We start from the raw sequence: 22,139 nt of genomic DNA on the forward strand, positions 1-22,139 counted from the left end.
CATAACATCAGAAGTGTCATTTGTAGATAGCATAAACAAAACATTATCAATGTTGAGCTAACTTCCAGTCTATTTAATAAGGTTTTCATAACATCAGAAGTGTCATTTGTAGATAGCATAAACAAAACATTATCAATGTTGAGCTAACTTCCAGACTATTTAATAAGGTTTTCATAACATCAGAAGTGTCATTTGTAGATAGCATAAACAAAACATTATCAATGTTGAGCTAACTTCCAGTCTATTTAATAAGGTTTTCATAACATCAGAAGTGTCAGTTGTAGATAGCATAAACAAAACATTATCAATGTTGAGCTAACTTCCAGTCTATTTAATAAGGTTTTCATAACATCAGAAGTGTCATTTGTAGATAGCATAAACAAAACATTATCAATGTTGAGCTAACTTCCAGACTATTTAATAAGGTTTTCATAACATCAGAAGTGTCATTTGTAGATAGCATAAACAAAACATTATCAATGTTGAGCTAACTTCCAGTCTATTTAATAAGGTTTTCATAACATCAGAAGTGTCATTTGTAGATAGCATAAACAAAACATTATCAATGTACTTCTCTTCTTTGTCGATCGTCATTATATAATCACTTTTTATGTCATTGTGAGAATGTATCACACTTCCCCTTACTGCATATATTTGATCAATACTTGAAGCATTTGAAATTTCACGTAAGTAAGCTTATTAACCAACAATGGATCAACATCTTACCTCAATGAATAATTCTAAGAAAGACCCAGACATTTTTATGAAAATATTTAAATCGAAGTCTTAGTCACAGAATTCCAACAACATTATCTATAACAACACCACACCACAGGTAAAGCCAATCTTTAAGCTGAGTTCCTTCATAAAGTATTCACCAGCTCCCAGTCTACCTACTTTAAACCCATAACATACTTTGTTAGTAAATAATTGCATCCAGAACAAAATCCATTTATTTTCCAAAACATTTTCTAAGTTTTTTTCAAAAGAAATGTGATTTAACTGAGAATACTTAACTTTTTTGTTTTTCTAAATATATAGTGTCTGTTTTAAGTATTTTGTATTTGGTTTCTGGAGGGAGGTAATTCTCGTTACACAGATAATCATCCAGCAGTGAGAGATGGGGTTTGTTGAATTAAGAATTTTGTTAATTTATAGAGAGAGAATAGGAATCATCAAAAAATTACAGGAACTAGGTAGTTTACAGTGAAAATGTAATTGTAAAAGAAAGTGAATAAATAAGCATTGTGTTGTTATTATTTACTAAAATTACGGTTCCTTTACTATCCAAGTATTACAGCTTTTAGACAAGGAGTCAAAAATGGGACTTGCAGTATTGTGTCAAACATTGAACTTTAATTTTCACTTTAAAGCTGTCTATCTTGTTTCTGTAATTCTTTGGATATCCACCTTCCACTCATTTTTAAATTAAGAGGTTTATTGTTTATATCCATCTGTTTAATTGTTGTACTGTCATATTTTAAAGTGTTTAGCTCAATGAGTATTTCGTTGGAGTATGTTGTTCTCTCGAGAAACTTGCAACTTATTGATTGACTTTAGACTGATTCAATGGTTTATACTTCTAATAACATTGATACATGGTTGTCATTCATAATACTACTGTGTGTCTGATCACTACGATGTATGGTGTTCAACACACTGTATGTTAAGTATACGTTTGTAAAATATATATAGCCACTGTATTTAAACACTGTAGTTATATAGGGAGTGTGTAAACACTGGATTGGAAGAACTACTGAACAATACTGAAATGTTGGATGGACTAGACTTTGTTATATACATCCATGCATTGCATGTTGGCTAGTATTTACATCTATCTATGTTTATACATAGGACCTTTATAATTTAAATAAAGCTGTGTATGTAGATATCCATATAAATGTTTCAAGTTAGAGATGCATGCATATATACATATATCTGGATTGAATATGTGTATATGGATGCTTATACTTTGTTATAGTTGTTATATTTTTCCTTTCCCGTACATTGGCCATATAAATGCTGCTCATGGTTTTGGTGTAACTGACCACATTTCCTATTAGAATAGCATTCTGCCCATTATAAACAGTTGAAACATGTTAACTAACAATTATGAGTTAATTATATTAATATACCTTTCAACCCCCTTCCTGATGGAATTTGAGTGATGACACACGACTCTCTTGCAGTGTGATGACCCAAGTCTCTAGTAGGTCATCGCTGTTGCATACTTTATCTGAAACTAATTATTTTCTAGGTAAAACATGTAGCTTCAAAATGTCTGCCTCAATTTCATCTAAAATTGCCATATCCAGCTTGTACTATTTTTAACACTTTATATAGTCAGTTTTGATGATGGCTACCCTATCTGCAGTTATAGAGATGCATGTATATTCAGTGCAAGTATAAGACAATGGGACATTGTAACAAATGTACACAAATAATTGTTTTAATGTTTATTATAGCTATCTTTCTCCCTTTATGTTGGCCTTACTAAGACTGGTCATCCTTTTGTTGTAGCTGACCAGCTGTTCAGTTAGAGTGGCATTCTGCCCATTATACAAGATCCAAAATGTGTTAACTAATAGTTATGAACTGGTTATATTAATATACCTTTTCCCTAACTTCTGGAGTTTGAGTCGTAACATTTCCATGACTTCTTCCCACTGATGGGCTGTTTGTGCTTCATACTTTATTTGAAACTCATTATTTGCTAACTGAGATAAAAAGCTACAAAATCTCTCTTTTTTTGTTTACAGTTGTCATAATTTTTGTGACCTTCTTGCATGATTCTTTTCACTTATATTCAGTTTCAGTGGGTGGCTACTCTATCTCCAGTAACTATAAAATTTGCAGTCATCCAGTGTTGGTTATAATTTGACCATCAGCTGTCACTGTTATTGCCAATCAGATACTCAAAACTGATCTTGGTGCCATCTCTTAAACTCCAGCTGAAAGATTTCTGTTGTGGGAAGCACCTTAGATGTTTGTATAATGTTTTAGATGTTTGTGTAATGTAGTGGTAAAAAATTGTAATCCTCTCAGCTGTGTCAAAAGGCAGGAATTGTATACAAATACACAACATCAATATGGCTGCAATAGTTAGTACTTAATCACTATGATACATGCAGCAAGTCTGCCATATAAACATCAGATTACATCCTTGGCCTGTACACAGCTGTATATGTATATATGCATGTAATGGAGTGTGGGACTTTGTGTAAACTGCAAACTACATTAAAAGTTGTACAGCTACTGTTATTTGCTGGGTAGTCATACATAAAAGTACCCTACAAAGTGCATTGTGATTTGTAAAAAGAAGTTTTATCATCAGCTCATCATGTGTTAGTGTGTTATTTTTATCTAATTGTATCTTTCTGTCATTGTCTATCAGTTTTTAATGTGTGGTTGCAGACAAATGAACTCAGATTTAAAGTATGCCAGCAATTCTAAATGAATAGACATTCATTTCAAACTTTGTTATATTACATAGTATTTAGTAATGTTTTAGGTTTTCTGTTAACTACATTCTGTTAACATCTGTATATTTGTAAAAATTTCATTTTTCAGAACTTAGTTATTGAAGATTTGAACATTTTTCAATCACTAAGATAATTATGTATGGACAAAATTAGGTAATGGATGACCAAAGCCATCTATGAAGGAGCAACTTACTGAATAAGTGGCCAAACTATGTATCACCCAACTAGAGGTGGAGCGAGAGGTGGAGCTGATCAGTTTAACTGGGAGGATATCAAGATTGACAAACATAGAGAAAGTTATTTAGGTGAATACTTTTTTGTTATTGAATAGCAGCTGAGTACTAAAAATGCATGTTTTTCTAAATTACACATACTTAAACACACACATACACAAAGTTATGAAGCCATGACTTCATAATGTAAGAAGGATTATAAAAAAAATAAAAACAGTATGTTGATTTAGAAACTGCTCTATTGCTGTGTAGTTAGAAAATAGTAAAACCCTGAAAAGAGGAAATTGGAACTTAGTTTTTACTTTAAAGAACACTTAAAAATGTTGTTTAAAATTTATGGACTGCTCAGTGGCAAAAAATTTAAATTTCCAACAAAAGTAGAAACTTGTAATAAGCTGAAGTTTTTTTACCACTAAGAAGGTTGTAATTTGATAAATATTATAAAGTTTTGCTTCCTTAAATTTTTATGAGAGCGTTTGCTGCTTGAAAGGAGTACATTTGTAACAAATGCAATTTTGGTCTGAAGAGAAGTGAAGCAACCCTTCAGTCTAGTTAACTGGTCTCTCCCAACCGGTTTAATGTTCATAATTAGTGAAGTAACTCAAAAAAATGTTTTTCAAGAATCTAAATACACCCAAAAGGTAATACAGAAAGTTAATTTGTGTGGCAGTAATAAAGTGCAAATGGGAGAATTTTCTGCATAGTGGATACCTTTACATATTTATGTCAGTGTGAGTTCATGTAGTCATATTGTTACTAGACTGATTGGTATGAACCCAGAGATTCTGTAGGAAAATTAGAATGTAATTATTAGGCCATTATAATATTACAATACTTGTGGTTATTAGACCAAAGATTAAGTAATAACGGTATCATGTGATGTCAGGTAGTTATATTTCTAAAGAAAAGTATGGAAAATTATCATAAATAAATGATAATATTACAAATTTTATGAGTAAACATTGAGAGTTCAGTAAACAAACCAATGGTCAGAGATCACTAATTCCAGGATTTTTATTTATTTCAGAATAATGAATAGTACCTAATTAGAACAGCAGCCCAGTAAGCCCTTTTTTGTTTCAATGCAGAAAAGAACGACATCATTAATAGAGAATTTTCCAACAACCACAAAAGATCTTGTTGTTTAACACCTGAACCAACTCCGTCATTCCGTTAACTATATCACTCTCATTGGCATTGAAACTGATCTTAAAACTAAAGCTGATAGACAGAAGAAAAAATTATTGGGTTGTTAATCTAAGCTCTGTTAAACCGAGAGGAATAAATCTTAACTCTGGAAGCAGTGATCTCCATCATTGTTTTTTTTTTTGTCTTGTTCATGTAAGCAGTGATCTCCATCATTGTTTTTTTTTTGTCTAGTTCATGTAAGCAGTGATCTCCATCATTGATTTTTTTTTGTCTAGTTCATGGAAGCAGTGATCTCCATCATTGTTTTTTTTTTGTCTAGTTCATGGAAGCAGTGATCTCCATCATTGTTTTTTTTTGTCTAGTTCATGGAAGCAGTGATCTCCATCAGTTTTTTTTTTGTCTAGTTCATGGAAGCAGTGATATCCATCATTGTTTTTTTTTTGTCCAATTCATGGAAGCAGTGATATCCATCATTGTTTTTTTTTTTGTCTAGTTCATGGAAGCAGTGATCTCCATCATTGTTTTTTTGTCCAATTATTGGAAGCAGTGAGCTCCATCATTGTTGTTTTTTTTGTCCAATTCATGGAAGCAGTGATCTCCATCATTGATTTTTTTGTCTAGTTCATGGAAGCAGTGATCTCCATTGTTGTTTTTTTTTTGTCTAGTTCATGGAAGCAGTGATCTCCATTGTTGTTGTTTTTTTTCTAGTTCATGGAAGCAGTGATCTCCATTGTTGTTGTTTTTTTGTCTAGTTCATGGAAGCAGTGATCTCCATCATTGTTTTTTTTGTCCAATTCATGGAAGCAGTGATCTCCATCATTTTTTTTTTGTCCAGTTCATGGAAGCAGTGATATCCATCATTGATTTTTTTTTTGTCCAGTTCATGGAAGCAGTGATCTCCATCATTGTTTTGTTCTTTCTATAAAATTGTTTTTTTTCTAATACTTGCTATTTATTTTTGATACTTTTCCATACCTGTTTTTAGAAGTTAATCTGCATAATATTAATTTATATTACTTTAACAGTGCATAAATATAGTTATTCTTGATATTATTTCCAAAATAAAACATCTTTAACACCATTTTATGAAACTTTTGTTTTTGGTAATGTTGCATAGCAAATGGGACATCTAAAACAGAACGTTGAAAAATATACAAAAGCGCTTTCTTGAAGCCGGGGTGACCTTCATGATGTCTCTCGACTCCTTTTATATATCATTCATTCAGTTACACTACATTCTCAGTTTGCTTCTGAAGGTCTACTTTTCAAAAGCTCTCTGGTTTTTATCATTATATAATAACATGATAATGTTGAATGTTAAGGAATACATGAAAACCTAATTTGAAAGGTTTGAATTCTCATATTTGAAGTCGGTGATCTAAATTTCTAAGACTTAGTGTTAAAAGAAAAACGTGGATCAATGCAGTATGTTCTCTTGTGACAGGACATTCTTTAAAAGCACCTGTTGGCAGATGGCAGAAGGGCAAGGATTTAACATGGTATAACAAAGACAGAAGTGAAAAAGCAAATCAGAAACCATCAGCCAGGTGTGAACTGGAAAACATAAAAAAAGCTGAGGAAGAAGCTATGCTGGTCGCATTGTAAGTTTTATCTTTGTACAGCTAATGAACTTGAGTGACTTAACGTTGAGATGTGAAAATTGTAAGTTTTATCTTTGTACAGCTAATGAACTTGAGTGACTTAACGTTGAGATGTGAAAATTGTAAGTTTTATCTTTGTACAGCTAATGAACTTGAGTGACTTAACGTTGAGATGTGAAAATTGTAAGTTTTATCTTTGTACAGCTAATGAACTTGAGTGACTTAACGCTGAGATGTGAAAATTGTAAGTTTTATCTTTGTACAGCTAATGAACTTGAGTGACTTAACGTTGAGATGTGAAAATTGTAAGTTTTATCTTTGTACAGCTAATGAACTTGAGTGACTTAACGTTGAGATGTGAAAATTGTAAGTTTTATCTTTGTACAGCTAATGAACTTGAGTGACTTAACGTTGAGATGTGAAAATTGTAAGTTTTATCTTTGTACAGCTAATGAACTTGAGTGACTTAACGTTGAGATGTGAAAATTGTAAGTTTTATCTTTGTACAGCTAATGAACTTGAGTGACTTAACGTTGAGATGTGAAAATTGTAAGTTTTATCTTTGTACAGCTAATGAACTTGAGTGACTTAACGTTGAGATGTGAAAATTGTAAGTTTTATCTTTGTACAGCTAATGAACTTGAGTGACTTAACGCTGAGATGTGAAAATTGTAAGTTTTATCTTTGTACAGCTAATGAACTTGAGTGACTTAACGTTGAGATGTGAAAATTGTAAGTTTTATCTTTGTACAGCTAATGAACTTGAGTGACTTAACGTTGAGATGTGAAAATTGTAAGTTTTATCTTTGTACAGCTAATGAACTTGAGTGACTTAACGTTGAGATGTGAAAATTGTAAGTTTTATCTTTGTACAGCTAATGAACTTGAGTGACTTAACGTTGAGATGTGAAAATTGTAAGTTTTATCTTTGTACAGCTAATGAACTTGAGTGACTTAATGTTGAGATGTGAAAATTGTAAGTTTTATCTTTGTACAGCTAATGAACTTGAGTGACTTAATGTTGAGATGTGAAAATTGTAAGTTTTATCTTTGTACAGCTAATGAACTTGAGTGACTTAATGTTGAGATGTGAAAATTGTAAGTTTTATCTTTGTACAGCTAATGAACTTGAGTGACTTAATGTTGAGATGTGAAAATTGTAAGTTTTATCTTTGTACAGCTAATGAACTTGAGTGACTTAATGTTGAGATGTGAAAATTGTAAGTTTTATCTTTGTACAGCTAATGAACTTGAGTGACTTAACGTTGAGATGTGAAAATTCACTTAAATTTGTTAACTTTTGGACCCTGTGATGTGCTAAAGAAAGTATTGAAAAACGTTTTTATTCTTACTTTGGTTTTTACATTGTTCTATCAAGAACTAAGTCACTAGTGGCAAGGTGTTGATTTTCGGCTTACAAAGATTAGCACACAAGATAAAAATTACAGTAATTTAAGTAGCTAACTGTAACCCTGGTCCATATATTTTTTTAAATATGGCCTGCTATTACATGCTACAACTGATAGTAAAGCAGTTTTTACTTTCATAATATATAGGAACAGTAGAATGTACTTGAACATCAGTGTCAGATATAGAACAATCAAATTAGGATGTTGTGTGAACAGAATTCCTAATCTATTCTGTTACAGGAAGTTATTTTAAAACTGCACACAAATTTGTACCTTTACTCAAAAAGTTTTGTTGGGCAGTTGTGTTATTGACTGAAGGGGTAATATTAGGTTATTTTCTTGGTTAATTTGTTCCTGGACCTTGATTTATTATTTATTTTGAATATTATCTATATTACCAGGAAAATGAAACTTTTATCAAAACAATTTCTTTGGAAGCTGTTTTTTAACGTGCTTTAATTTTATTATATCTTTTTCCTCATGAGAACATGAATACTTTGTTAAATCACAAAAGTTGATTCATGTCAAGGTTCTACAATGTTCATGTATCTATTCTTTCACTGAGTGTGTCAGAACTGTTAGGTGTATTTCAAAAAAACAGAAGTACACATTTAAACACTATATTTACCAAGAATCAACTTTTAGATGGTAGAATTGTTGTAACATGAGGTTCTGTGGAAGAAATCACCCTTATGATTAAAAGGAACATTAAGAATGTTATAATAAATCTAAGTTTAAATAACTACTTACCAACATTATATTTAAACATTCCATCTTAGGAACCATTTCTTTTGAATACAGCACTCAGTTGCTTGTGTATATCTGAGCTACATTTGTAATGTTGTTTGTATTTATAAACATTGTGTATAAATGTTATTTCCTCCCTAATAGATCTGCCATTCATTTGTTTGTTCATATGTAACCTAGGTAGGTAATTATGCTGTTTTCTTCCTAAGAAATCCACCATACAATTATGATGACTACATCATTCATTTGTACAATTTATTATTGTTTTACATAGTTACATCAGTCATGTTTAGTTTTTTATTGTATTACGTGGTTACAAGATTTTTTATTGGTTTATCACATTTTTAAAAGCTAAATATACACTTATACTGCTTTCATTCTAGCACATTTGCAAACTTTTTGTGTAACCATCATTTGCATCATATGCTAGTTGGATGAAAGATCTTTGTATAGGGCAAAATGCATTGTTCTGTTAGAGTACAATACATCCTCTCACATAAATAGCTATTCTAATTCAGAGCTGTTCACTGTATGCAGAAAAGTTTTATGTTTTCCACAAGCCTTTCCTTCACTGTAATTAACTGATTCTAATGTGTGTTTCATGCATATTGTCGTACATCAACTCTCCACTGACATGAGTACAGTATACAGTATGCATGTGACTTCCTCTATTTCATTCTACCAGTACATCAAATCTCCACCGACAGGAGTACAGTATACAGTATGCATGTGACTTCCTCTATTTCATTCTACCAGTACATCAACTCTCCACCGACAGGAGTACAGTATACAGTATGCATGTGACTTCCTCTATTTCATTCTACCAGTACATCAACTCTCCACCGACAGGAGTACAGTATACAGTATGCATGTGACTTCCTCTATTTCATTCTACCAGTACATCAACTCTCCACCGACAGGAGTACAGTATACAGTATGCATGTGACTTCCTCTATTTCATTCTACCAGTACATCAACTCTCCACCGACTAGAGTACTGTATACAGTATGCATGTGACTTCCTCTATTTCATTCTACCAGTACATCAACTCTCCACCGACAGGAGTACAGTATACAGTATGCATGTGACTTCCTCTATTTCATTCTACCAGTACATCAACTCTCCACCGACAGGAGTACAGTATACAGTATGCATGTGACTTCCTCTATTTCATTCTACCAGTACATCAACTCTCCACCGACAGGAGTACAGTATACAGTATGCATGTGACTTCCTCTATTTCATTCTACCAGTACATCAACTCTCCACCGACAGGAGTACAGTATACAGTATGCATGTGACTTCCTCTATTTCATTCTACCAGTACATCAACTCTCCGACAGGAGTACAGTATACAGTATGCATGTGACTTCCTCTATTTCATTCTACCAGTACATCAACTCTCCACCGACAGGAGTACAGTATACAGTACATGTGACTCTCTATTTCATTCTACCAGTACATCAACTCTCCACCGACAGGAGTACAGTATACAGTATGCATGTGACTTCCTCTATTTCATTCTACCAGTACATCAACTCTCCACCGACAGGAGTACAGTATACAGTATGCATGTGACTTCCTCTATTTCATTCTACCAGTACATCAACTCTCCACCGACAGGAGTACAGTATACAGTATGCATGTGACTTCCTCTATTTCATTCTACCAGTACATCAACTCTCCACCGACAGGAGTACAGTATACAGTATGCATGTGACTTCCTCTATTTCATTCTACCAGTACATCAACTCTCCACCGACAGGAGTACAGTATGCATGTGACTTCCTCTATTTCATTCTACCAGTACATCAACTCTCCACCGACAGGAGTACAGTATACAGTATGCATGTGACTTCCTCTATTTCATTCTACCAGTACATCAACTCTCCACCGACAGGAGTACAGTATGCATGTGACTTCCTCTATTTCATTCTACCAGTACATCAACTCTCCACCGACAGGAGTACAGTATACAGTATGCATGTGACTTCCTCTATTTCATTCTACCAGTACATCAACTCTCCACCGACAGGAGTACAGTATACAGTATGCATGTGACTTCCTCTATTTCATTCTACCAGTACATCAACTCTCCACCGACAGGAGTACAGTATACAGTATGCATGTGACTTCCTCTATTTCATTCTACCAGTACATCAACTCTCCACCGACAGGAGTACAGTATACAGTATGCATGTGACTTCCTCTATTTCATTCTACCAGTACATCAACTCTCCACCGACAGGAGTACAGTATACAGTATGCATGTGACTTCCTCTATTTCATTCTACCAGTACATCAACTCTCCACCGACAGGAGTACAGTATACAGTATGCATGTGACTTCCTCTATTTCATTCTACCAGTACATCAACTCTCCACCGACAGGAGTACAGTATACAGTATGCATGTGACTTCCTCTATTTCATTCTACCAGTACATCAACTCTCCACCGACAGGAGTACAGTATACAGTATGCATGTGACTTCCTCTATTTCATTCTACCAGTACATCAACTCTCCACCGACAGGAGTACAGTATACAGTATGCATGTGACTTCCTCTATTTCATTCTACCAGTACATCAACTCTCCACCGACAGGAGTACAGTATGCATGTGACTTCCTCTATTTCATTCTACCAGTACATCAACTCTCCACCGACAGGAGTACAGTATACAGTATGCATGTGACTTCCTCTATTTCATTCTACCAGTACATCAACTCTCCACCGACAGGAGTACAGTATACAGTATGCATGTGACTTCCTCTATTTCATTCTACCAGTACATCAACTCTCCACCGACAGGAGTACAGTATACAGTATGCATGTGACTTCCTCTATTTCATTCTACCAGTACATCAACTCTCCACCGACAGGAGTACAGTATACAGTATGCATGTGACTTCCTCTATTTCATTCTACCAGTACATCAACTCTCCACCGACAGGAGTACAGTATACAGTATGCATGTGACTTCCTCTATTTCATTCTACCAGTACATCAACTCTCCACCGACAGGAGTACAGTATACAGTATGCATGTGACTTCCTCTATTTCATTCTACCAGTACATCAACTCTCCACCGACAGGAGTACAGTATACAGTATGCATGTGACTTCCTCTATTTCATTCTACCAGTACATCAACTCTCCACCGACAGGAGTACAGTATACAGTATGCATGTGACTTCCTCTATTTCATTCTACCAGTACATCAACTCTCCACCGACAGGAGTACAGTATACAGTATGCATGTGACTTCCTCTATTTCATTCTACCAGTACATCAACTCTCCACCGACAGGAGTACAGTATACAGTATGCATGTGACTTCCTCTATTTCATTCTACCAGTACATCAACTCTCCACCGACAGGAGTACAGTATACAGTATGCATGTGACTTCCTCTATTTCATTCTACCAGTACATCAACTCTCCACCGACAGGAGTACAGTATACAGTATGCATGTGACTTCCTCTATTTCATTCTACCAGTACATCAACTCTCCACCGACAGGAGTACAGTATACAGTATGCATGTGACTTCCTCTATTTCATTCTACCAGTACATCAACTCTCCACCGACAGGAGTACAGTATACAGTATGCATGTGACTTCCTCTATTTCATTCTACCAGTACATCAACTCTCCACCGACAGGAGTACAGTATACAGTATGCATGTGACTTCCTCTATTTCATTCTACCAGTACATCAACTCTCCACCGACAGGAGTACAGTATACAGTATGCATGTGACTTCCTCTATTTCATTCTACCAGTACATCAACTCTCCACCGACAGGAGTACAGTATACAGTATGCATGTGACTTCCTCTATTTCATTCTACCAGTACATCAACTCTCCACCGACAGGAGTACAGTATACAGTATGCATGTGACTTCCTCTATTTCATTCTACCAGTACATCAACTCTCCACCGACAGGAGTACAGTATACAGTATGCATGTGACTTCCTCTATTTCATTCTACCAGTACATCAACTCTCCACCGACAGGAGTACAGTATACAGTATGCATGTGACTTCCTCTATTTCATTCTACCAGTACATCAACTCTCCACCGACAGGAGTACAGTATACAGTATGCATGTGACTTCCTCTATTTCATTCTACCAGTACATCAACTCTCCACCGACAGGAGTACAGTATACAGTATGCATGTGACTTCCTCTATTTCATTCTACCAGTACATCAACTCTCCACCGACAGGAGTACAGTATACAGTATGCATGTGACTTCCTCTATTTCATTCTACCAGTACATCAACTCTCCACCGACAGGAGTACAGTATACAGTATGCATGTGACTTCCTCTATTTCATTCTACCAGTACATCAACTCTCCACCGACAGGAGTACAGTATACAGTATGCATGTGACTTCCTCTATTTCATTCTACCAGTACATCAACTCTCCACCGACAGGAGTACAGTATACAGTATGCATGTGACTTCCTCTATTTCATTCTACCAGTACATCAACTCTCCACCGACAGGAGTACAGTATACAGTATGCATGTGACTTCCTCTATTTCATTCTACCAGTACATCAACTCTCCACCGACAGGAGTACAGTATACAGTATGCATGTGACTTCCTCTATTTCATTCTACCAGTACATCAACTCTCCACCGACAGGAGTACAGTATACAGTATGCATGTGACTTCCTCTATTTCATTCTACCAGTACATCAACTCTCCACCGACAGGAGTACAGTATACAGTATGCATGTGACTTCCTCTATTTCATTCTACCAGTACATCAACTCTCCACCGACAGGAGTACAGTATACAGTATGCATGTGACTTCCTCTATTTCATTCTACCAGTACATCAACTCTCCACCGACAGGAGTACAGTATACAGTATGCATGTGACTTCCTCTATTTCATTCTACCAGTACATCAACTCTCCACCGACAGGAGTACAGTATACAGTATGCATGTGACTTCCTCTATTTCATTCTACCAGTACATCAACTCTCCACCGACAGGAGTACAGTATACAGTATGCATGTGACTTCCTCTATTTCATTCTACCAGTACATCAACTCTCCACCGACAGGAGTACAGTATACAGTATGCATGTGACTTCCTCTATTTCATTCTACCAGTACATCAACTCTCCACCGACAGGAGTACAGTATACAGTATGCATGTGACTTCCTCTATTTCATTCTACCAGTACATCAACTCTCCACCGACAGGAGTACAGTATACAGTATGCATGTGACTTCCTCTATTTCATTCTACCAGTACATCAACTCTCCACCGACAGGAGTACAGTATACAGTATGCATGTGACTTCCTCTATTTCATTCTACCAGTACATCAACTCTCCACCGACAGGAGTACAGTATACAGTATGCATGTGACTTCCTCTATTTCATTCTACCAGTACATCAACTCTCCACCGACAGGAGTACAGTATACAGTATGCATGTGACTTCCTCTATTTCATTCTACCAGTACATCAACTCTCCACCGACAGGAGTACAGTATACAGTATGCATGTGACTTCCTCTATTTCATTCTACCAGTACATCAACTCTCCACCGACAGGAGTACAGTATACAGTATGCATGTGACTTCCTCTATTTCATTCTACCAGTACATCAACTCTCCACCGACAGGAGTACAGTATACAGTATGCATGTGACTTCCTCTATTTCATTCTACCAGTACATCAACTCTCCACCGACAGGAGTACAGTATACAGTATGCATGTGACTTCCTCTATTTCATTCTACCAGTACATCAACTCTCCACCGACAGGAGTACAGTATACAGTATGCATGTGACTTCCTCTATTTCATTCTACCAGTACATCAACTCTCCACCGACAGGAGTACAGTATACAGTATGCATGTGACTTCCTCTATTTCATTCTACCAGTACATCAACTCTCCACCGACAGGAGTACAGTATACAGTATGCATGTGACTTCCTCTATTTCATTCTACCAGTACATCAACTCTCCACCGACAGGAGTACAGTATACAGTATGCATGTGACTTCCTCTATTTCATTCTACCAGTACATCAACTCTCCACCGACAGGAGTACAGTATGCATGTGACTTCCTCTATTTCATTCTACCAGTACATCAACTCTCCACCGACAGGAGTACAGTATACAGTATGCATGTGACTTCCTCTATTTCATTCTACCAGTACATCAACTCTCCACCGACAGGAGTACAGTATACAGTATCCATGTGACTTCCTCTATTTCATTCTGCCAGTACATCAACTCTCCACCGACAGGAGTACAGTATACAGTATGCATGTGACTTCCTCTATTTCATTCTACCAGTACATCAACTCTCCACCGACAGGAGTACAGTATACAGTATGCATGTGACTTCCTCTATTTCATTCTACCAGTACATCAACTCTCCACCGACAGGAGTACAGTATACAGTATGCATGTGACTTCCTCTATTTCATTCTACCAGTACATCAACTCTCCACCAACAGGAGTACAGTATACAGTATGCATGTGACTTCCTCTATTTCATTCTACCAGTACATCAACTCTCCACCAACAGGAGTACAGTATACAGTATGCATGTGACTTCCTCTATTTCATTCTACCAGTACATCAACTCTCCACCGACAGGAGTACAGTATACAGTATGCATGTGACTTTCTCTATTTCATTCTACCAGTACATCAACTCTCCACCGACAGGAGTACAGTATACAGTATGCATGTGACTTCCTCTATTTCATTCTACCAGTACATCAACTCTCCACCGACAGGAGTACAGTATACAGTATGCATGTGACTTCCTCTATTTCATTCTACCAGTACATCAACTCTCCACCAACAGGAGTACAGTATACAGTATGCATGTGACTTCCTCTATTTCATTCTACCAAAGAATCACTTCTTGTTTGGCAGTACTCGTCTTCAGACTTTGTTTTTTCCTTTTGGTGCTCCTTGTGTGAACTATGATGATTTTTATAGTTTAATTTGTTTTTTCCTTTTGGTGCTCCTTGTGTGAACTATGATGATTTTTATAGTTTAATTTGTTTTTTCCTTTTGGTGCTCCTTGTGTGAACTATGATGATTTTTATAGTTTAATTTGTTTTTTCCTTTTGGTGCTCCTTGTGTGAACTATGATGATTTTATAGTTTAATTTGTTTTTTCCTTTGGTGCTCCTTGTGTGAACTATGATGATTTTATAGTTTAATTTGTTTTTTCCTTTTGGTGCTCCTTGTGTGAACTATGATGATTTTTATAGTTTAATTTGTTTTTTCCTTTTGGTGCTCCTTGTGTGAACTATGATGATTTTTATAGTTTAATTTGTTTTTTCCTTTTGGTGCTCCTTGTGTGAACTATGATGATTTTTATAGTTTAATTTGTTTTTTCCTTTTGGTGCTCCTTGTGTGAACTATGATGATTTTATAGTTTAATTTGTTTTTTCCTTTTGGTGCTCCTTGTGTGAACTATGATGATTTTTATAGTTTAATTTGTTTTTTCCTTTTGGTGCTCCTTGTGTGAACTATGATGATTTTTATAGTTTAATTCACAAAGTGGGATTTATTCACTTTTTTTTTTACTTCATTTACTTTCTCAGTCTTTATAATTTTAAATTTGTATGTTTTACGTAGATGCTGTTCCTTGATTTACTCATTACTTGTTGATTGAACTTTTGAAGCAGTAATAGCCACAACAGGCTTCTATTACTTTCCTGTCCACATCCTTGTATACCTATCCCTCTTCCAGGGATTTTTCATCTCATTTTTTTATTAAACATTGTTAGGTAAGTTGCTTAAAGTACCAGACTGCCCACAAAGTTCTAGTCCACTGGGAGAGTGACTGTATTTTGTTTTTATCCATTGTCAATTTTTCACTATAATTACATGGGTTTTAACACAGGGACTTGTCCTGCTGTTTCTTTTCCATTTCCTTGTCCCTGGTACCCTTCTCCTTCCCCATGTCTTGGGATCCTGTCACTATACTGTATCTGCCATAGGAGGTACAAGATTTTTTTGTTTCTATAGGCCATTCCATTTGTTCATCAGGCTGTTTTTTAATGCCAAAGTGGGAACTGACAGCCACTTTGTTTTCATTTCAGTCTATCCCATTTTACCTTGGAGTTGTTTCTCACCTATAGATGTGCTGTTTCTCTGGGTTTATAGAGGAATATCACAAATTATTTTTGCATATTCTGATACATTGCTCATGATCATCCTCTCTTCAGTTTCTTTTCCACATGGTTGTTTCTCTGTTTTGCCTGTTGCCTTTCAATCTTGAATGTCTTGTTGGGCAATTAGAACATTCATTGGTCATTTATATACTCTTTGGTTGTTTTTCCCTGTTTGTTTAGTTGACAGGCTACTGTTAATTTTGAATAGGAGTCTGCTGGTTACCCTTAATAGCTCTTCCTAGAGGCAGCTATAATAGGATGTTAATTAAGTTGGAGAAGGCCTCACTGTGACCTATTCAATATCTTGTCCATTTGGGTGTTTTTATTTCTTCACACACATCTTAGTCAGGTATGCCCTTCTCTTTGATCATGTTCAATGGATTTTGAGTTCAGTTACAGCTTATAAGTTCAATCATTTTTAGAATGTAACCTACCATGGTAGAGATGCCAACTGTTTCAAATGACTGAGCATAATGATTGTAGACAGAGCCCTTTCACAGTTTTAGTCCTTTTAGATTTACCAGAAACAAGACAATCTGGTGAACGAGGCCTCTTTTTTCCATCTTGTGAACGATCACATTGGTGTTTCTATGCCGCTTAGAAAATTAGAAATACCCATCTACACGAGCGCTGATTGGCTGACAAGCACTGATGATGTAACTATGGATTCCCCCATGTACCCAGTATGGAAAAGCACCGTACTCAAACTATTGGTAGACGTCGGAGATACAAATATTTTTTATTATTTCAAGCACAAACATGATTATTGCAAGTAGCCATTTAGACTGTCTTTTATTTATCATCAAAATTTATTTGTATCTCATTAGAAATTTTCTTTTCACCCCTTTCAAGCCCTGGGGGAACAATTTATAATTATTGTATAGGCCTATATAATATATAATAATTTGAAGTTGCAACAAGTTGTAATATTTGTCTGTATGAGCGTATAGTCATAATGTATACACCAAAATCATAATGATTATGCTCAAATCGTAATGGTTGGTATCTCTGTCATGGTAGTCCTTATCCCCTTAAGCCAGGTTCATATGCAAGTTCTTTTGTGTGCTATTTATCACCAGTGGAATTTTGCAGAGTTCCATTGTCAGTTGTTATGACCCTTTCTCTCACTCTTCTCATTCATTGGAGTTGGTGGTTAGATATGGCTCACACATCGGTGGGTTTCCAGCTTCCTCCTCTTCATTCTCTGTTTTTCATTCTTCATGGATGCATCTTTTCAGACATGGGGTGTGTGGGTTGATCAACTTGAAGATTCAGGGTGTTTGGTCAGCAGCCAAGAAGTCTTATCCTGTCAATATCTTGGAGTTTCTTGCTTTAAGTTGTGTTTTGGTTCCTTTTATCCAGCTAGTTAGATATTCTCTGTTAATGATCCAAAATTCTGACTTCAGTGGCTTCTTAGCTCATACACCAGGATGATACCCATTCTCCATTCCCTCTGTATTCATGCACAGGAGTTTATTTTGGGCCTTAAAAGTTTGATATTCCTATCAATGCATGTCATGTTCTGGATACTTTAACTGGGTTAATGGGTCATATTCCTGCCTTGACTACATTTATCTGATGGAGTAGTCTCTTGTTTTTTACTTAAGTGGGGTCATCTTCACATTGAAGCTTATGCTGCCTTTTTTCATCTCTTCTTTGCTATAGACCTCCCTACTAAGAGCTGGTGCAAGTCTCAAAAAAGTGATTATATTACTAAAATGAAGTGCCTTGTATACAGTACTGGGATAGAGGGCACATTGGCTTGAATAGAGAAATTTGCAAATTAGATAGTGCTAAGGACATTCAAATAGGGTATAAAAGACTGGAGCATGTGAGACCAATTATAAGATTGGTGTCAGTAGAGGTAAGTATTATTGGAACTATGTTTTCAGTTTAGGAAAATGTTAACTTTTTTGGCTACACAATGCACATTTCAGAGACGAGGTATTCTACAAGATCGCTTGTATATTTACCTTTGTGAGAATTACTTCGTAAGTTTGCCATTCTGGACCATACCCACCCATGGACTATGTGGGTAAAACAGAAGTGGATAGTTGTTTACCCTTGTCATGCCTTTTATTGAATAAATGGGTGTGGTAATCATTTAAAAATAGGGTTTTCATTGTCACTCATTGCATTGTCTCAGGTGTTGATTCTTCTGGACTCTCCATTGCATTCCCCCACATCTTTTCTTCGAGTGGAGTGCGGGAGTCCTTTCCATTTTTTAGTTCCATGCCATTGGGGTGGTAGACCATGGAGGTATTCTTTTGAATGGATTACTGAAATACAAACAAAATATAGAAATGGTTATGAAACCAATCACTTGAGACTAGGGTGGTGATGTTCTGTTAGTGAAGATGATGTGATATCTCCTAATATGAAACAAAAAACAAATGTAAGTGAGCTGTCAAAATTAGTTCATCTCTTTGATTGGGATCTCTTCCTTCTTCCACATGGAAATTGGTACCCTGTGGCCAGGGTTTGGATTTGGAGTAAAACCAATCATCATGAATCTTCACACAAGTATTACAGATGCCTATAATCTCTCATTTGTATTCCATCTATGTTGTGGGTCACAGTGAAGGCCATTGGATATTATTACAGTCCTTTTTCTTTTGCTATCCTTCTATGTCTTATTAGGATGTTATTGAGCTTGGAGTGGTTCAGATCAATTTTGTATTGGAAGGAGATGGTTTATATTATGTAAACATATTTTTGATACTAGATGTTAGTTACTTGGATTGATCTGTCAGTTGTCATATTCACATGTGCCCTGTTCATGAGTTGGGGTGCTAAATGTCCTCTGGTCTTGTGAATTTGAGGTGAAGACACCATGATCCTCTTTCCTACCCCTGCAAAGAAGACTGGGTTTTGGATTGTAGTTGACTTTCTAACAGTATGGTTTTCATCCTAACCCTACATGGATATCAGTTCCAAATGGCATGGGTTTGGAATGTAGTTGGCTTTCTGACAGTATGATTTTCATCCTTAACCCTACATGGATATCAGTTCCAAATGGCATGGGTTTGGAATGTAGTTGGCTTTCTGACAGTATGATTTTCATCCTTAACCCTACATGGATATCAGTTCCAAATGGCATGGGTTTTGGATGTAGTTGACTTTCTGACAGTACAATTTTCATCCTTAGCCCTACATGGATATCAGTTCCAAATGGCATGGGTTTTGGATTGTAGTTGACTTTTTGACAGTATGATTTTATCCTAACCCAACTACATCCAAAACACATGCCATTTGGATGTAGTTGACTTGCTGTGTACAGTCCATTGTGCCCTAGTCACTCTACACCTCTGAACACATTCTTATTATTTTATCCACTTGTATCGTTTGTTTGGATTGTGTTTCATAAATATTGCATGGTTTGGATCACTAACTTAAAAGTTAGTTCTCTCCTTACAGTTACGACAGAAAGTGTTTGTACCCCTGCGTCGTGAGTAGTTTTTCCTCATAACTTAGAATGTATCACAATTAGGATAATGAAAGTATAGTATATTATAAATATTATACTAACACACATCTACATACATTTTTATGTAAATTAAACAACAAACTGTTTATAAACAAATAACCAAACATAGGAGGGGCAGAAAGTGTTTGTTCATCTACTTTAATGGTCAGTTGTGTAGGCTTTTAGGTGAATTACTTGACGCAATCTCTCGTCATAGCCCTCCATAATCATTTGACAGTACTCAACTGGTATTTTCTTCCATTCTTCTTTACTCCAACTCTTGCAAGTTTTTCGGATGATGCTGATGAACCCTGATCTTCAACTCATGCTAAACGTTTTCAATTGGGCTGAGATAGGGTGACTGCTATGGCCACTTCAGAATGCTTATATGGTTCCTTTGCAACCACGATTGCACATATTTCGATGGAAGATCCAACGACGCCCAAGCCACAAGTTCCGAGCATCGTTCTTGATATAAGTGCCTAATATATCAACGTACTCTTCTTTTTTCATGATTTTGTTGATGCAGTGAAGGCTGCCTACACCAGAAGAGCTGAAGGAACCCCATAGCATGATCGAGCCACCTCCGTATTTAACTCTAGGGACAGTGTTCTTTGGAAGATTTCGTTCCCCCTTTTTACGGAAAATATAGCGAACATCATTGTGGCTGAAAAGCTCAATTTTAGTCTCGTCTGACCAAAGAATACTCTTCCAATAGGTAAAGGGTTTATCTACATGCTTTCTTGCATACCACAATCGTGCTTCTAAATGAACAGGCTTTAAAAATGGAGTTCTATGAGGACGGCATGCTTTAAACCCAGAAGAGTGTAACATGTTTGTAACTGTAGAGGTGCTAACTTCAGTCCAAGTTTCCCTTACTACTTTCTGTATGTCATTACGTGTTAAACGAGGGTTCTTACTAACTTCTCTGGGAACCTTTCTCTTGGTTCTCTCTGGAATTTTGGTGGGGTGTCTGGAACGAGGGAGGTTAGCAGTTGATCCTGTAAGCTTAAACTTGGAAATTATGCTTTGAACAATAGATTTTGGCACATTAAGTTGTGTAGCAATAACAGAAAGACACACACAAGACTTGTATTTTACAATAATTTGGTTTTTTAAATCACTGGACAGTTGTTTCCTGTTAGCTATGCTGACCAAGCAGATTAATGACAGAGACGGTGCTAAACTGCCAGAAGTATATTTTTTGCTGGCTAAATTCCAGTAATTATGAACCCAGTGTCTAGTTCTGGAATGGTATAATGTAGTTTATTCACCAAACTAAACAAAATTGTTGTGGTAGTGTCAGTTTTTTCACACGTTCTGAACTGTACAAACACTTTCTGCTCCTATTTTTGGTTATTTGTTTATAAACAGTTTATTTTTTCATTTAATTTACATAAAAATTTATGTAGATGTGTGTTAGTATAATATTTATAATATATTTTACTTCAGTTAACCAACTCATGATACGTTTTAAGATTTTAAGCAAAACATCACTTGGGACACAGGGGTACGAACATTTTCTGTTGTAACTGTAGGTGTGCTCCTCTGTTTTCTGCCCATATATGCAATACATTACCACTACCACTATGTACTATCACCTCCACCTCTTAGTATACTATAGCTAACTGAAATAAATACATTTTGTGAAATAAAGCTTGATCAACAGAGAGGCTGAAAATCGTAGTTGAAAATCAGTAAGTTCCTTTGTGAACCATTGAAAATTAAGATCATTCATGACATGAATTTGTGATATATTCACAGAATAATTTACTGATAAAAATTAGGAGTTTGTATCTTATCACAGTAATCAATATGACACGTATTTTGATATTGGTGTCTAGATACAAAAGTTTTACCAGTGGTTTGTTACAAAGTTT

General features: G+C 35.9%; 1 protein-coding gene across 11 annotated transcripts in view; it reads left to right on the top strand.

Moving 5' to 3' along the window:
- Nucleotides 1–22,139, top strand: part of LOC143238242 (multiple myeloma tumor-associated protein 2-like) — a 35,365-nt gene that overhangs the window by 4,958 nt on the left and 8,268 nt on the right. For 7 of the 11 annotated variants that reach the window (XM_076478379.1, XM_076478372.1, XM_076478361.1 and 4 more), the window contains exons 2-3: nucleotides 3,636–3,787; nucleotides 6,309–6,465. In XM_076478379.1, the coding sequence (XP_076334494.1) occupies nucleotides 3,694–3,787; nucleotides 6,309–6,465 (251 nt within the window). In that variant the 5' untranslated portion in view covers nucleotides 3,636–3,693. Of the gene's footprint in view, nucleotides 1–3,570; nucleotides 3,788–6,308; nucleotides 6,466–22,139 lie in introns of all 11 variants that reach the window. The other 4 variants (XM_076478323.1, XM_076478341.1, XM_076478348.1 and 1 more) reach the window with 1 other exon arrangement.

Source organism: Tachypleus tridentatus, chromosome 2, assembly GCF_004210375.1.
Source record: "Tachypleus tridentatus isolate NWPU-2018 chromosome 2, ASM421037v1, whole genome shotgun sequence".
Classification (NCBI taxonomy): domain Eukaryota; kingdom Metazoa; phylum Arthropoda; class Merostomata; order Xiphosura; family Limulidae; genus Tachypleus; species Tachypleus tridentatus.